Source organism: Melanotaenia boesemani, chromosome 17 (assembly GCF_017639745.1).
Source record: "Melanotaenia boesemani isolate fMelBoe1 chromosome 17, fMelBoe1.pri, whole genome shotgun sequence".
NCBI lineage: Eukaryota > Metazoa > Chordata > Actinopteri > Atheriniformes > Melanotaeniidae > Melanotaenia > Melanotaenia boesemani.
In genome coordinates this window covers 34,306,047-34,324,499 of record NC_055698.1, presented here as the reverse complement: position 1 = coordinate 34,324,499, position 18,453 = coordinate 34,306,047, and the positions used below count along the sequence as shown (strand labels likewise).

Here is an 18,453-nt window from a genome sequence, read left to right as displayed (position 1 = left end):
AATTATACACAGATTGAGGGGGGGGGTGGGGGGCAGCTCACACACTCACACACTAAAACTGAAAAAAGTCATTTTGGGGGACTGCAGCCATTTTTAGACAGAAATGCATGTTAGAGCCTGTAGAACATGATTATAATGAAAACCAAATGGGGACGGTGAATTTTGTCCCCAATTGAAAAGCCGTCCCCAGTCTACTGGTGTGTATTCTGGAAAATGTCCCCAATTTTGGGGTAAGTACACCCACACACACACACCACACACCTCACACACACACCACACACACACAACACCTAAATACACCACACACAAATACACCACACATCTCACACACACACACACACACCTCACACACACACACACCCCTCAAAACACCTAAATACACCACACACACAACATCTAAATACACCACACACACACACATCACGCACCTCACACACACACACATCTACACCTCCCACACACACACAACACCTAAATACACCACACACAAATACACCACACATCTCACACACACACACACACACCTCACACACACACACACCCCTCAAAACACCTAAATACACCACACACACAACATCTAAATACACCACACACACACACATCACGCACCTCACACACACACACATCCACACCTCCCACACACACACAACACCTAAATACACCACACACACACACACAAAGCACCTAAATACACCACACACACACACCACACACCTCACACACACACACATACACACCTCACACTTACACACACAACACCTACATACACCACACACACACACATACACACACCTCACGCACACACCCCACACACACACACACACACAAAACACTAAAATACACCAGACACACACACACACACACTCCACACACACACCACACACACACACACACACAACACTTAAATACACTACACACACACACACTCCACACACATCCCATACACACACACACCACACACACTTCAAACACACCACACATACACACCCACACACCCCACACACACACCCCATACACACACACCTCACTCACACACCTCATACACACCTGCAGCAGGTGGGTTATTTGTTCGGTTTCTTGTTTACATGTTTTCAGTCTGCAGACGAGACCCCTTCAGGGCCTGCAGTAAAACACAAACCTGTCGGAGCTCCATCCCACAGCTGGCAAACGGTTTCAGGTGAACCTGGTTCTGTCTGAGCTCAGAGAGCAGCTGGGACTCACCTGTGATCCAGGTGAGCTGGTTCCTCCGCTCCGTCAGCTGTTTCTGCGTCCAGGACTGTCGGCTGATCTGGTCCCTGAAGTTTCTTCCCAGAGCATCTGTCACCGACTGGCCCCGCCCCCTCAGGACTGCTCCATTCACTGACTGTGGGATTTCTGCCCGCCTCCTCACGACTTCGAGTCATGATGCATTCACTGACTGAGGGATTTCCTCTCTCTATGACTGACTCTGTTGATATTTTCCTGGTGGTTTCTTCCTCCTCAGTGAGTGACAGCTGCTCCTCTTCCTCTCCTAACGTTGCCATGGCGACAGCTTCCTGTCCAATGGTTCTGGTCCATTTATCTCCTGGACTCCGGACGTCTCCGGCAGTCAGAAATCTGGCCTGCAGGTTCTGATTCCTCTCCTCACAGAGGTCTCTCGGTTGTGGGGTCTGGTTTCCCTCGAACCCCTCCCCCTTCACCTGTAACTCAATGGAGGGTGGAGCAGAGTCACATTCCATCAGCCTACTCACCGGCTGAACCGGTGGAGCCGGAAGCTCATCTTTCTTCCCCTCATCTTCCTCCTGCTCCTCTTCCTCTGCTCTGCCAACATGAACCTGCAGCTGATTCTCTGACCTTTGACCTCCTGCTTGTTGCTCCTCGTTGACAGTCCCTTCCTCCGTCCCTCTTTCCTCCCTCCGGCTCCACCTTTTCTCCGGGTCCTGTTTCTGCAGCTCCGTCTCTTTCCCTCCATCCCACATGAACATGTCCTCGTCCCTGCTGTCCTCTGCATTGTCCTCCTGAGCGCTGTAGTAATCCTCCAAGGCGCTGCTGTCACCGGATCCAACACTCAGGTACGGTGGACTCGAAGGTCTGTCGCTGCCGTCCATCTGAGTGGGAATGTCAGGAAAAGTGGGAGCGGACTTCCTTTCAGCCGGAGACGAGTCTGTGAGCAGCTGTTTGTTGAGGACTTCTCTGTGTTGGGAGATGGTAACTTGAGCGTCTGTCCCCCGGGACGTCCTGGAGACGGGAGGAGCAGGAAGGCTCCCAGACTCCATGTCATCCTGAACAAGACCAGATTTCAGCTCTGAGTCTGGAAAGCCGTGGCTGTGGATCTCCAGGTTTCTGTGAAGCTGAGCTGCAGCTGAGAATCGTTTGGTTCCGTCGCTGCAGGAGGAAGAAGGAGCATAGACTGCCGCACTGGGTGGAACCAGAAACTGGAGGGTTCTGGATGGAGCCGGTTCTGCTCCGGTTGCATCAGGTGGGCAGGTTAAGACCGAAGACGTGATCTCAGAGAGGAAGTTCTGTGGGAAAAGTGACTCATACATAAATCCATAAACCACGTCTTGGTTCCGCAGCCGGTTCTGTTGGTTCTGCTCATCTCTGACAGATGAGATTTCCTGACTACTGGGTCGGTTCTGCTGGTTCTGATCACTGTGAGTGTTCCCTGGTGAGTCCTGGGGAAGCTGGAGGATGCTGTTGTCATGGCAAATGATTTGGACTACTGCTGCTCTGAGATCCAAGGAGTTGGACTGGTCCGGTTTCTGGCTGGTTTGAGTTCTGAGTGTTTGTGGACCAGATGGGTGGAACTGGTCCGGTTTCTGGCTGGTTTGGGTCATGGGTGTTTGTGGACCAGAGGGGTGGAACTGGTCCGGTTTCTGGCTGGTTTGGGTTCTGAGTGTTTGTGGACCAGATGGGTGGAACTGGTCCGGTTTTTGGCTGGTTTGGGTTCTGGGTGTTTGTGGACCGAAGGACTTGTGCTGAAGGGAGAGATCTTCAGAAGAACTGGACTGGTCCAGCTGCAGCTCGGCGATGGTAGCAATCGGTGCCCTCAGAGGTCCTTCGGGTTCTGGTTGGGTGTTGGTTGGACCTGGAGTAGGGTACGAGAGGGGAAAAACTGATCCTGATTGGTTCGTGGCCACAAGAGGTGGAGACGGGATGTTGAAGGTCTCGCTGGTGTCGAGTTCTGGTTGAGAGAAACTGAGCTGCCTCTTGGATCTGATCTGATCCAGATCCACCTGGCCGAGGTGAACTGGACTCTGTGAGGAAATGAGAAGAACCTTTTTTTTACTGGAAAGAACCTGGATGTGGTGTGAACCCGGCGGTGTCAAAACTGGATGGGTTTTTGAAGACCTCCTGGACTAAAACACCCCCCTGCTAAACGGATATTTAGAACTAGAACTGAGGTAAAAAGATTATTTAATCGCTGAAAATCCACTGACCTTTCATTTTAGTTTCTGGCTGAATTCTTAAATTTTCTTAATACTTTACTGGTTTTACTGCCTGTTGCTGTTTATTCGTAAAAACACAGCTGAGCTCTCAGGTTGAACTTCAGTTTAAAGAGTAAAAAAAATATATAAAAAATCTGATGACATGGATCAATACTATAAAAATGATGGAAAAGAATAAAATATTTAAAGTATGAAGAAAGGCTGCATTCCATTTCAAAACCTCCTGTAAATGGAATGCAGACTCATTAACACAACTATTATAATTATCACACCATGTTGAGCAGCTTCAAGGCGGTGTCACAGTTTAACCCTTAAAACCTGATTTTACTCTGACAAGAACCAGTCAGCAGAACCTGATGCTTTAACCCCAGTATAAACCAGTCTGTGGCAGCTTTTAATCTCAGTATAAACCAGTCTGTAGCAGCTTTTAATCCCAGTATAAACCAGTCTGTAACAGCTTTTAATCCCAGTATAAACCAGTCTGTAACAGCTTTTAAACCCAGTATTAACCAGTCTGTAACAAATTTTAATCCCAGTACGAACCAGTCTGTAGCAGCTTTTAATCCCAGTATGAACCAGTCGTTAACACCTTTTAATCCCAGTACAAACCAGTCTGTAGCAGCTTTTAATCCCAGTATAAACCAGTCTGTAACAGCTTTTAATCCCAGTATAAACCAGTCTGTAACAGCTTTTAATCCCAGTATAAACCAGTCTGTAGCAGCTTTGAATCCCAGTATAAACCAGTCTGTAACAGCTTTTAATCCCAGTATAAACCAGTCTGTAGCATCTTTTAATCCCAGTATAAACCCGTCTGTAGCATCTTTTAATCCCAGTATAAACCAGTCTGTAACAGCTTTTAATCCCAGTATAAACCAGTCTGTAGCAGCTTTTAATCCCAGTATAAACCAGTCTGTAACAGCTTTTAATCCCAGTATAAACCAGTCTGTAGCAGCTTTTAATCCCAGTATAAACCAGTCTGTAGCAGCTTTTAATACCAGTATAAACCAGTCTGTAGCAGCTTTTAATCCCAGTATAAACCAGTCTATATCAGCTTTTAATCCCAGTATAAACCAGTCTGTTGCAGCTTTTAATCCCAGTATAAACCAGTCTGTTGCAGCTTTTAATCCCAGTATAAACCAGTCTATATCAGCTTTTAATCCCAATATAAACCAGTCTGTAACAGCTTTTGATCCCGGTATAAACCAGTCTGTTGCAGCTTTTAATCCCAGTATAAACCAGTCTGTAGCAGCTTTTAATCCCAGTATAAACCAGTCTGTAGCAGCTTTTAATCCCAGTATAAACCAGTCTGTATCAGCTTTAGATCCCAGTATATACCAGTCTGTAGCAGCTTTTAATCGCAGTATAAACCAGTCTGTAGAAGCTTTTAATCCCAATATAAACCAGTCTGTAACAGCTTTTAATGCCAGTATAAACCAGTCTGTAGCAGCTTTTAATCCCAGTATAAACCAGTCTGTAACAGCTTTTAATCCTAGTATAAACCAGTCTGTAGCATCTTTTAATCCCAGTATAAACCAGTCTGTAACAGCTTTTAATCCCAGTATAAACCAGTCTGTAGAAGCTTTTAATCCCAGTATAAACCAGTCTGTAACAGCTTTTAATCCCAGTATAAACCAGTCTGTAGCATCTTTTACCCCCAGTATAAACCAGTCTGTAACAGCTTTTAATCCCAGTTTGAACCAGTCGTTAACAGCTTTTAATCCCAGTATAAACCAGTGTTTAGCAGCTTTTAATCCCAGTATAAACCAGTCTGTAGCAGCATTTAAACCCAGGATAAACCAGTCTGTAACAGTTTTTAATCCCAGCGTAAACCAGTCGTTAACAGCTTTTAATCCCAGTATAAACCAGTCTGTAGCAGCTTTAAATCTCAGTATAAAACAGTCTGTACCAGCTCTTAATCCCAGTATAAACCAGTTGTTAAAACCTTTTAATCCCAGTATAAACCAGTCTGTAGGAGCTTTTAATCCCAGCATAAACCAGTCTGTAACAGCGTTTAATCCCAGTATAAACCAGTCTGTAGAAGCTTTTAATCCCAGTATAAACCAGTCTGTAACAGCTTTTAATCCCAGTATAAGCCAGTCTGTAGCATCTTTTAATCCCAGTATAAACCAGTCTGTAGCATCTTTTACCCCCAGTATAAACCAGTCTGTAACAGCTTTTAATCCCAGTATAAACCAGTCTGTAGCAGTTTGTAATCCCAGTATAAACCAGTCTGTAACAGCTTTTAATCCCAGTATAAACCAGTCTGTAGCAGCTTGTAATCCCAGTATAAACCAGTCTGTAGAAGCTTTTAATCTCAGTATAAACCAGTCTGTAGCAGCTTTTAATCCCAGTATAAACCAGTCTGTAGCAGCTTTTAATCCTAGTATAAACTAGTCTGTAGCAGCTTTTAATCCCAGGATAAACCAGTCTGTAGCAGCTTTAAATCTCAGTATAAAACAGTCTGTACCAGCTCTTAATCCCAGTATAAACCAGTTGTTAAAACCTTTTAATCCCAGTATAAACCAGTCTGTAGGAGCTTTTAATCCCAGCATAAACCAGTCTGTAACAGCGTTTAATCCCAGTATAAACCAGTCTGTAGAAGCTTTTAATCCCAGTATAAACCAGTCTGTAACAGCTTTTAATCCCAGTATAAGCCAGTCTGTAGCATCTTTTAATCCCAGTATAAACCAGTCTGTAGCATCTTTTACCCCCAGTATAAACCAGTCTGTAACAGCTTTTAATCCCAGTATAAACCAGTCTGTAGCAGTTTGTAATCCCAGTATAAACCAGTCTGTAACAGCTTTTAATCCCAGTATAAACCAGTCTGTAGCAGCTTGTAATCCCAGTATAAACCAGTCTGTAGAAGCTTTTAATCTCAGTATAAACCAGTCTGTAGCAGCTTTTAATCCCAGTATAAACCAGTCTGTAGCAGCTTTTAATCCTAGTATAAACTAGTCTGTAGCAGCTTTTAATCCCAGGATAAACCAGTCTGTAGCAGCTTTTAATCCCAGTATAAACCAGTCTGTAGCAGCTTTTAATCCCAGTATAAACCAGTCTGTAGAAGCTTTTAATCCCAGTATAAACCAGTCTGTAGCAGCTTTTAATCCCAGTATAAACCAGTCTGTAGCAGTTTTTAATCCCAGTATAAACCAGTCTGTAGCAGCTTTAAATCCCAGTATAAACCAGTCTGTAACAGCTTGTAATCCCAGTATAAACCAGTCTGTAGCGGCTTTTAATCCCAGTATAAACCAGTCTGTAGCAGCTTTTAATCCCAGTATAAACCAGTCTGTAGCAGCTTTTAATCCCAGGATAAACCAGTCTGTAGCAGCTTTTAATCCCAGTATAAACCAGTCTGTAGCAGCTTTTAATCCCAGTATAAACCAGTCTGTAGAAGCTTTTAATCCCAGTATAAACCAGTCTGTAGCAGCTTTTAATCCCAGTATAAACCAGTCTGTAGCAGTTTTTAATCCCAGTATAAACCAGTCTGTAGCAGCTTTAAATCCCAGTATAAACCAGTCTGTAACAGCTTTTAATCCCAGTATAAACCAGTCTGTAGCAGCTTTTAATCCCAGTATAAACCAGTCTGTAGCAGCTTTTAATCCCAGTATAAACCAGTCTGTAGTGGCTTTTAATCCCAGTATAAACCAGTCTGTAGCAGCTTTTAATCCCAGTATAAACCAGTCTGTGGCAGCTTTTAATCCCAGTATAAACCAGTCTGTAGCGGCTTTTAATCCCAGTATAAACCAGTCTGTAGCGGCTTTTAATCCCAGTATAAACCTGTCTGTAGCAGCTTTTAATCCCAGTATAAACCAGTCTGTGGCAGCTTTTAATCCCAGTATAAACCAGTCTGTAGCGGCTTTTAATCCCAGTATAAACCAGTCTGTAGCAGCTTTTAATCCCAGTATAAACCCGTCTGTAGCGGCTTTTAATCCCAGTATAAACCAGTCTGTAGCAGCTTTTAATCCCAGTATAAACCAGTCTGTAACGGCTTTTAATCCCAGTATAAACCAGTCTGTAACGGCTTTTAATCCCAGTATAAACCCGTCTGTAGCAGCTTTTAATCCCAGTATAAACCAGTCTGTAGCAGCTTTTAATCCCAGTATAAACCAGTCTGTAGCAGCTTTTAATCCCAGTATAAACCAGTCTGTAGCAGCTTTTAATCCCAGTATAAACCAGTCTGTAGCAGCTTTTAATCCCAGTATAAACCAGTCCGTAGCAGCTTTTAATCCCAGTATAAACCAGTCTGTAGCAGCTTTTAATCCCAGTATAAACCAGTCTGTAGCAGCTGTCAGATTATGAGGCTAAAATGATGTAAAATAAATGTATGAATAGATTTAGCAGCATAAAGGCCGACTAGTGGAAGAAAGCAGAATTTATTACTAACAGAACTTTGCAGAAATAACACACAGATCAGATTCTATTCTATTCTACAGTCATTTAGCAGACACCTTTATCCAAAGTGACTTACATTTGAGAGGAAGAACAACACAAGAAAGATTTAAACAAGGTGGGACGTCATCATTAAGTGGTAGTCAGACTGCTGTCTACCATTTAATTATGACTTTCTATCTTGTTGTCTCACTCCTATAATGGATCATTGCGGATTTACCAGATAGTCTCTGAATAAATATTTAGTGGCTGGATTGTAAATCTTCTGGATGGGATAGAAATGCCTGGAAAACCTTGATAGATCACCTAAAGGGTAGTTATCCTCCACAGTTTACCCCACAGAGCTACACACCACCGCTCCTGATGGAGGAAGTGGAGCTTGGGGAGATTTGATGGATGTTTACGGGTTAAAAAACATGACAGCAAAGATTTAAAAATATGTTCTCATACTTCAGTATAAAGGAAAGAATACAGAATAAAAGAAACCATCCTTCCAGTTTTTCAGTGAAGCTTCAGGTTTTAGAAATTCTGCTCATCTGATTTCAAAAAGTTTAGTTTGCATCTACATCCTGCTGTGTAATGAAAATCATGATGGTAGAAATGTCTTCATACATTGCCCAACCTCTGCAGTGTCAGATGACCCTGGAGGACAGTCGTCTTACCTCATCTTGATGGGCGGAGCTATGAAGGCTGGATGCACTGCTCCAAATGTTCTCCTCATTTTTCTTCTTCTTTCTCAGGGTGATGGAGACCATGGGGAACCTTCTAGGTTTCCTGAGGTCCAACTCAGAGAAGCTGATGTGTTTGTCCTGAAAGGAAGACGAGGAGTGAGACAACGCCAGGAAGAGGACGGACAAGAGACAAGAGAATCTGTAGATGGTTACTAGTAATGGATCAATAAGTGTGTGATAGATAACTGAGATTGTTTCTGTGGTTAGGGTGGAGCTACTCCATCTTCAGACATGCGGAGGACTGACGAAGCCAGTTTCAGAACCAGCCAAACTGTTTTCCCATCCACTTTTGGTCCAGAGGAGACGGAAGCATCATGTTTCTGACCTGCTAATGTTCAACCTGACTAGCAGGGTCGTTCTGGGACTTCTCCAGACTTCTGTTGCTCCATCTCAAAGGTTCTGGAAACAGTTCTGGAAGACTGGATCATAAAACTTCAGCCTGTGTGGTGATTCACGTTCAATCTACAAAGTCTTTGTCTGGACCAGACCCGACCTGAGTTTAACTTCTCACGACTAAATGCTACAGCATCACCTGGAGTTGGTCTGACCTCCAGCAGACGGAGCATCATCACCTTTCAGGCTAGTTTAATTGTCCTGGTGAGTCCAACGACCTTTGAGACTAAATCAGAAGAACCAAATATGGTCACAAAGTGGATGCATGTTCCTCCAAATCCTTCAGATCATGTTTCATATTCTGATGAGTGATATGACCACCACCGGCTGGAGTTTAAAACTGGAAAACATTCATAGTAGTGTTTTAGGAAGTCCTTTCCAGAAGCATCCACAGTGCTGCTCGGCAGAGCACTGGCGCCATCTTCTGGTGGTTTATTTCACCTCCTTTATCGCTTAAAAAACAAGTTGAGGACTTTGTGTTAGTGAGACTGAACTGGAAACAAAGGAAAGTCTCTGCAGACACGTCTGAACACTGAATGTTCTGCGTGTGGAGCTTGGAGGAGGGAGCGTCATCATATGGGGATGAGAGCACAAGTGTCTGGATGCACCAAAACATTCCAGGATGAAAACCATCCAAAGGACAACAGCTGTTGGTCTGACTGAAATCCAGTCAGCAGGTTTCAGGTTGAACACATAGACGAGGTTTACGTCTGTCATTACCACCACTTTAACGCCGGCTTTGTGGGCGCGCTGCCTGAGAATGTTTGAAAGTGTAATGGCTCATAATTAAGCTGAAAGAGCCGGAGGGTTTCAGGTAACAACACCTAGATGGAGCGACCGTTGAAGAAGGGTGGGGTGGGTGGGGATGATTTAATGCAGGAGAGGCCACAAAATTCCCCCTGAAGAAGTTTCCTGCTCAGACATGTTGGTCATGTCAGAGAAAGCTTCAGCCTTTCAGAAAAAAATAGATGTGGATACAGCCAAGAACACCAGCCAACGAGAAGACCGGCAGGATCGTTTTAACCCCGGTTCGGTGTCTTAATCCCAGTTCATCGTCCTTTAATTCCGGTTCATTGTCTTTTAATCCCGGTTTCGGGAGTATGGAGTGCTGGACCCCCTTGTACGAGCTGACCGGTCCCTTTACGACCGGTGCCAGAGCTTGGTCCGCATTGCCAGCAGTAAATCAGTCGTTTCCAGTGACAGTTGGATTCCGCCAAGCCTGCCCTTTGTCTCCGATTCTGTTCATAACGTTTATGGACAGAATTTTCTAGGCGCAGCCGAGGTGTTGAGGGGATCCGGTTCGGTGGCCTCAGGATTGGGTCTCTGCTCTTTGCGGGTGATGTGGTTCTGTTGGCTTCATCGGGCCGTGATCTTCAGCTCTCACTGGAGCGATTCGTAGCCGAGTGTGAAGCAGCTGGGATGAGACCATGGTCCTCGGCCGGAAAAGGGTGAAGTGTTTTCTCCGGGTCGGCAATGAGGTCCTGCCCCAAGTGGAGGAGTTCACATATCTCAGGGTCTTGCTCAGCAGTGAGGGAAGGATGGAGCGGGCTGTCTGGCCTCAAAACTTCTATCCACCCACATTTAGTTAAAAAAAAAACAAACAAAACTGCGTCTCTCATCGTCTTCTGGAAGCAGTTTCCCATCCAAAATCACAAATTTCTACCATCTGCATGGGTTTAGATGGACAGAGAGAAATATTGGTTCTTTTTCTTCTTTCTTAAGCTCCAGACAGAAAACGTCCCTTCGTGTTAATAAAGCTGCTGCAGCAGGACCAGACATGGAGGAAGAGGCCTGGATGCAGCCTCTGCATGAAGTTCCTCTGGTTCAGAGCCAGTAGCAAGAGGTCTGGAAAAAGAACTGTGTTAATGCGCGATAATAACGTATTAACCTGCCCAGCTTTAAATAAAATAAAAAGTTTTGGTCCAACATGAATCTTTACCTCATGTGGATCTTTCACAACCGACTAGATCTATCAGAACTCATTAGGATGGAGCGGAGCTGTCCTTGTACAATCCTGGTTGGTTGCTTCTGGGTTCCAGGTAGGTTCCTGGGTTACCTCATCTTGTTTACAGAGACCAGAACACCTACTCTTCAGCCAGACCCAGCCCGAAGGGAGAACCTCATCCCAGCATGAACAAGAATCACCAGCCTATGGATCCTGACAGAACCTCAAAACTCTGTTATGGTTCTGTTAGGACCAATGGGATTTTTCAAGATCAACAGGAGATTTCAGGAGAGACAAGATCTTGGAAGACAAACTTGATTTATCAGAAGTGACTACATCTATCAGGATCGAGTGGATCTATCAGGACTGACTAGACCTTTCAGGTTTTTCTGGAAGGTCTCAGGGTCACTGACCTTTGCTCTGGACTTAATTCTGAAGAAAGAAGACGACTTCTTCACAGTGACGTCAGATTCTTCATCCTCTTCAGGGTTTCTGGACTCAGCAGATCTGAAGGAAACAGAACTTTAGCTTGTAGAAATGTGGAGAACCTTCACCCGCTGTATCCATTAGCATCTCACAGCAGAGACCTGCTGAAACACTAGAGAACCTCCTGTGGTGGACTAAAATCTATCAGGACAAATTTATTTAAATGGAACATTTTTCATCTTTTTCTCATTGTAAAAGAAAAGAAAAAGAATCGATTAAAATCGGAAATCGGATTTGGTTAAAAATATTTATTTTTAGGCCATATCACCCAACCCTAGAACCAGATGTACAAAACCAGGGTCTGAAGAACCAGAGTCTGAAGAACCATATGTACAGAACCAGGGTCCAAAAAACGAGTGTCTGAAGAACCAGAGTCTGACAAACCAGATGTACAGAATCAGGTTCTGAAGAACCACAGTCTGAAGAAAGAGATGAAACCTGAGCTCCTTCAGACCTACACAGCTGTCTGATGAGGTTTACTCCACCCTCCCTTCACACTCAGACTTCTCCTTACTGTCTGTTAATGAGGCTACAGAAACACTCTGCTCCTCTCTCGCCTCCTCTCTGGACAAACTCTGTCCTCTGGTGTCAAAACCAAACAGACAAAACTCTCCCAGTCCATGGCTCACAGAGGTTCTAAGGGAGCACAGAGCCGGACTCAGGGCTGCAGAAAGAAAGTGGAGCAAATCAAAAGAGCACACTGACTTGTCTGAGTAGCAGCAAAAACCTGAAACTTTCACATCCAGCCTAAAGGCAGCCAAGAAAACCTTTTATCAGAACAAGATCCGCAATGCTCCCAACACACGACATGTTCATGATGTTTAACTCTCTTCTGTCTCCACCACCTGCTCAGCCTCCCACTGTGCTGACTGCAGAAATGTTTGCTTCCTACTTCACTGAAAAGGTCGCTACCATCAGTAACCAATTCACTGAGCCTGACCAACTCAGCCTTACCAAACCAGCTACTGGTGCCTCACTCTGCTCCTTCCGCTCTCTAAATGAGGACCAAGTCTCTAAACCTCTAGTCAACTCAAAACCCACGACCTGTCCTCTTGATCCTGTTCCCTCTGACATCCTGCAGAGCATTTTACCTACAATCAAACCTGCAGTAACCCATATTATCAACTCCTCTCTTAAATCCGGTGTCTTTCCTTCTGCCTTCAAGCAAGCTCGGGTTCCCTGCTGCTGAAGAAACCCACACTCAACCCAGCCCAGGTTGAAACTACCGGCCGGTCTCACTGCTTACATTCATGGCTAAACTACTAGAGCGTGCCGTCTTCAGTCAGGTCTCACAGTTCCTCCAAGACAACAACCTGTTAGATCCATATCAGTCTGGATATAGGCAAGGTCGCTCTACTGAACCTGCTCTCCTGTCAGTTACTGATTCCCTACGGGTTCTATTCTATTCTATTCTACAGTCATTTAGCAGACGCTTTTATCCAAAGCGACTTACATTTGAGAGCAAGAACAACACAAGCATGAATTCAAACAAGATGGGACGTCATAATTAAGTGTCAGACCACTTTTGAGTCCAGCTGGACCTAGGTGCTGTCATGTAGTGCTAGTGCAGTGAATTAATTTTTTTTTTTTTTTTTTGTAGTCATTTTAAGTAAATACAGGATCACGATTCATTCATCAAACAATATCAACATGGTCATAAGTGCATGATTTCATCACACAATATCATCTTGGGCATAAGTGCACGCAGCTTCTTCAGTGCTTGGTTGAGCCAAAAAGCTTGACAAATCTTTCTAGCTTATTTAGTTAAGCTAAATGTGGAAATGCTCCTTAAACAACTGAGTCTTTAGCTTAGTCTTAAAAGTGGATACGGACTCTGCGGCTTGGACGGAGTTTGGTAGATCGTTCCACCACCGGGGAACAACAGAGGAGAAGAGTCTAGCTACTGATGTGGCGCCACCTTGTGGTGGGAGCACTAGGCGTCTTTCACTGGCAGAGAGTAACTGTGGAGAGGGAGTGTAGCTCTGGATTAAGGAGTGGAGGTAGACCGGAGCCGTTTGGGTTATTGTTTTGTAAGCCAGAAGCAGAGCCTTGAATTTGATGCGCTGCAACTGGAAGCCAGTGGAGAGCGATTAGCAGCGAAGTGACATGAGGTCTTTTGGGCTGGTTGAAGACCAGACGTGCTGCTGCATTCTGGATCATCTGTAGAGGTTTAACTGAGCATGCAGGCAGGCCAGCCAGTAAGGAGTTGCAGTAGTCAATGCGTGAAATGACCAGAGCCTGGACCAGGAGCTGGGCCGTGTGTTCAGTCAGGTATGGTCTGATCCTCCTGATGTTGTAGAGAGCAAATCGGCAAGACCGGGAAACCGAGGCAACATGGTCCTTTAAGGTCAGCTGGTTGTCTATCATGACACCAAGATTCCTGGTAGAAGACGTAGGCACAAGTGTGATGGAGTCAAGCTGCACACTTATCTGTGGCGGTAAAGAAGGACTGGCTGGAAAGACAATAAGCTCAGTCTTGGACAGATTTAGCTGAAGGTGGCGATCCTTCATCCATGCGGAGATATCAGAAACATGCTGATATTCACATTGAGACGTTGTGTCATCAGGTGGGAAAGAAAGGAAAAGCTGAGTGTCATCTGCATAGCAGTGGTAGGAGAAACCATGAGAGCTATTGACTGCACCGAGTCAGGAGGTGTATAGTGAAAAGAGAAGAGGGCCGAGCACCGAGCCCTGAGGCACCCCTGTTGTCAGCCCATGTGATCTGGACCTGCCCCCTCACCAAGATACTTTGAATGGTCTTCCTGTGAGGTAGGATGTAAACCACGAGAGGACAGATCCTGAGATACCAAGCTCCGAGAGTGTGGAGAACAGTATATGATGGTTGACCATGTCAAAGGCAGCAGACAGGTCCAGCAGTATAAGGACTGAGGATTGACCAGTGGATCTGGCAACCCTCACAGGGAGATCCTTCAAAGTATCTTGGCGAGGGGGCGTATCCAGATCACATGGGCTGACAACAGGCTCTGGTCATTTCACGCATTGACTACTGCAACTCCTTACTGGCTGGCCTGCCTGCATGCTCAGTTAAACCTCTGCAGATGATCCAGAACGCAGCAGCACGTCTGGTCTTCAACCAGCCCAAAAGAGCTCATGTCCCTCCGCTGCTAATCGCTCTTCACTGGCTTCCAGTTGCAGCGCATCAGATTCAAAGCTCTGCTTCTGGCTTACAAAACAATAACCCAAACGGCTCCGGTCTACCTCCACTCCTTAATCCAGAGCTACACTCCCTCTCCACAGTTACGCTCTGCCAGTGAAAGACGTCTAGTGCTCCCACCACAAGGTGGAGCCACATCAGTAGCTAGACTCTTCTCCTCTGTTGTTCCCCGGTGGTGGAACCATCTACCAAACTCCGTCCGATCCGCAGAGTCCTTATCCACTTTTAAAAGCAAGCTAAAGACTCAGTTGTTTAAGGAGCATTTCCACACTTAGTTTAACTCTTCTACTCAGAATGAGTTAGAAAGATTTGTCCAGCTCTTTGGCTCAACCAGGTACTGAAGAAACTGCTGGACTTATACCCAAGATGATATTGTAGGATGAAATTGTGATATTGTATTTAAAACAAAATTACTTACAAAAACAAACAAAAAAAAAAAAAAAACATACACACACACACAAAAAGGCACTGCCTCTAGCGCTACATGACAGCACTTGGTCCACCTGGACTCCAGCAGTCTGACTATCACTTAATTATGACGTCCATCTTGTTTGAATTCATGCTTGTGTTGTTCTTCCTCTCAAATCTAAGTCACTTTGGATAAAAGCGTCTGCTAAATGACTGTAGAATAGAATAGAATAGAATAGAATAGATATATAGAACCAGGGTCTAAAGAACCAGAACCTCATTTATCAAGCTTGCAGAACAAAAACCAGCATACGCTAAATATAGTTTAACTTTTGGGATTTATAAAAACCAAACATGACAGGAAAATGTTTCTACCTCCACAGCAACTCTGATCCAGGCGTACGCACAAAATCTGGAAAAACAGGAAACAGCGACACCAACGGTCCAGAATAAAACCAAGAAATGATGTGAAATGTGAGACATTTGTACACAATCCACTATTACCTTCCACACCACATGTTACATATTAAAGCTGTTTGCAGACATGAATAAAGACACATTCCATATTAATCCTCCTAAGAGCCACGCTTGGGAAAACCAGGATTTCCAGGAAAAAGGGAGATGATGTTAATAAGAAGCTCAACCACTAAAACAAGTTCTGTCATTGTGAAACAAAACTTCATGTTATAAAACCCATCCAGATAAATAAGGAGCCAGTCTGCTGCCAGCATGTAGCAGCCAGTGTGGAAAGTAGCTTTGGTCCTTCATTCCAGCAGAGCGGGACCAGACTGGAGGCTGGAGGTCTAGAAGTGATGCTACGCTAACGAAACACACAAGAGGAGGATTTCCTTTATTTACTCTTACACAATGTTTTTACTGTTGTCCTCATTTCTGTCCAGAAGATCGTTATTTCCCACAACTCCTCGTCCACCTCATTAATAGCGGTGATTGTGTCCCTCTGCACCGCCCACCCAACTGGAACACTGCCCACCCAGATGGAATACCACCCACCCAGCTGGAGCCCCGCCCACTCAGCTGGAGCCCCGCCCACTGAGCAGGAGTCATGCCAACCAGCTGGAACACCCAGCAACTATAAAGAAATGTTATTTAACACTAAATAAACTGCTACCAGTCTCAGATGTATCTGCACATGTTCATTTTATACATTAAGACAAATTACTACATTACCGGCATCATTAATGTTGTTTTTACAAGGTGATTCCTCCCTGTGGGATTCGAACTTCCATCTCCTGCATGGCAGACGGATGTTCTACCGACCGAGATATCCAGTCGGATGTTCTGATGTCTCTGCTGTGTCATCCCTTCTGATACTGATGACAGCGTCTCCACCTGCTGCCACTATTCTGTCTTTCTGACACCAGTAATGTCCACGCCGTGTCCATCAGTTAAACATTTTTACCTTCTCCAACGTGGTCCATCAGGATCTCACACCCTGAAATATTCCACTTTTCCCTTTTTTTCCCTCCCAAGCCGTCATGGAAATGATGGGATGAATATGTATTACAGGCGTCCGCCTGAACATTTATAGCCACCATGTGGGCGGAGCAAGGCGTCCCTCACCTGCGCCACTTTAGAGTTGGTTCTGGTTTATAAACAGAAACAGGTGGAGGATGTGCGTGTGCACACTTTGATAAATCTAGAAGTTGATGTTTGCTGCAGACGCCGCCTGTAGTTTGCTTTGCTACACACAGTCTGATAAATGAGACCCCTGGTCTGTAGAACCAGGTCTGTAGAACCTGGTCTGCAGAACCAGGTCTAGAACCTGGTCTGTAGAACCTGGTCTGCAGAACCAGGTCTGTAGAACCTGGTGATTTAAACAAAAGTTTAAATAATACACACACACACTTCACAGAACAGGGGGTCACATGACCACATCCATATCCTGGTGTTTTCAGAAGCCGTCAACAGACATGTTGCAGCTGATCTGGAGCTGGTAGACCAGCTGTGGAAGAGGAGACGGCCAAGCATGTTATTTTGCATGGACTAAAATAAAATAACAATATCAAAATAACAAGATAAAAAAATACAACAAAATAAATAAATAAAACAAAATTAATGGAAATTTCTGGTGGAGGTGCCCAAACTTTTGCATCTGTACTGTAAAAGTTCTGAACAGTTTATCAGTCTGCTCATCATCAATAATACAGCTGATCAATCACAACCATCAACACCTGATCAGGAAAAATCTTCTGAGGCCACAACGTCCTCAGGACTTCTGGAAGAGGACAGCTGGACAGGAGGAGGACAGCATGACAGGAGGACTGCTGGACAGGAGGAGGACAGCTGGACAGGAGGACAGTTTGAAAGGAGGACAGTTGGACAGGAGGACAGGAGGACAGGAGGAGGACAGCTGGACAGGAGGACAGTCGGACAGGAGGACAGTCGGACAGGAGGAGGACAGCTGGACAGGAGGAGGATCGCTGGACAGGAAGACATTCTGACAGGAGGAGGACAGCTGGACAGGAGGACCACTGGACAGGAGGAAGACCGCTGGACAGGAGGAGGACAGTTGGACAGGAGGACAGTCAGACAGGAGGAGGACAGCTGGACAGGAGGACAGTTTGAAAGGAGGAGAACAGTTGAACAGGAGGACAGGAGGACAATTGGACAGGAGGGACAGGAGGACAGGAGGTTGGACTTCTTACGTCCTGATGTGTTCTTTGTTTCTATGTTTATTTCTACTGTTTTCCTTTTTATTTCATGTATAACCTTGTAAATATGTCTTAAAAATTAAGCTTCATGTCTGTCCTCACGTCTGTCCACACGTCTGTCCTCACGTCTGTCCTCGTGTCTTTGGTTATCTCAGCGACCATGGTGCTACAGGATGTTACAGAGGCAGAAAGCAAGCAACCAGCCGCCTGATCGCCTCACGATGCCCAGATCTTAAGACCAACTGTTGTGGCTCTATGGTCACATGACCAGAGTCACGTGTGATCACCATGAAGGTAGATCCGGTCTTTCTTCAGACCTGATCAGAATTTATTCAGCTGAGATCAGATCAGAGTCCACAAAGAGACGTTTGTCCAGCAGGGTTTCAGGTCATGCAGCAGGTATGTGGAGAGACCGGTTCTTCTCCACCAGCCTGAGCAGTCAGGGTGTGTCCGCAATGATGATGATGATGAAGAGGGCGTGTCTCCTCACCGCAGTGATGAAGATGATGAAATCTCAGACATGACACCCCGAACGTCATCTGAAGACAGATTAAAACCAAATCCTCCCCAACCCAAACAGATCCAGGACGTCTGGACTTCCTTCATGTCCAGCTTCACACCCAACAAAAGACCAAAGGAATGAACTAAAAAGACATGATGAACCTGGTGAAGAAGTCCAACAACAGCTCCTCTTCCTCAGGAAGGTGAAGCGACGGGACTCTCTTCTCAGCTGCTGGTGAACTTCTACAGAACCTCCATGGAGAGCATCCTGTGTCTCAGAGTGACGGTACGGCAGCTGCACAGGACCAGAGGAGCTTAGCCAGGC

At 45.1% G+C, this 18,453-nt stretch overlaps 1 protein-coding gene across 1 annotated transcript in view; it reads right to left on the bottom strand.

Moving 5' to 3' along the window:
• Positions 1-18,453, bottom strand: part of crybg2 (crystallin beta-gamma domain containing 2) — a 102,247-nt gene that overhangs the window by 64,033 nt on the left and 19,761 nt on the right. Inside the window, exons 2-4 of the mRNA XM_042011453.1 lie at positions 11,300-11,393; positions 8,480-8,626; positions 1,222-3,236 (exon numbers count right to left, since the gene is read on the bottom strand). Coding sequence (XP_041867387.1) covers positions 1,222-3,236; positions 8,480-8,626; positions 11,300-11,393 — 2,256 coding nt within the window. The remainder of the gene's footprint in view (positions 1-1,221; positions 3,237-8,479; positions 8,627-11,299; positions 11,394-18,453) is intronic.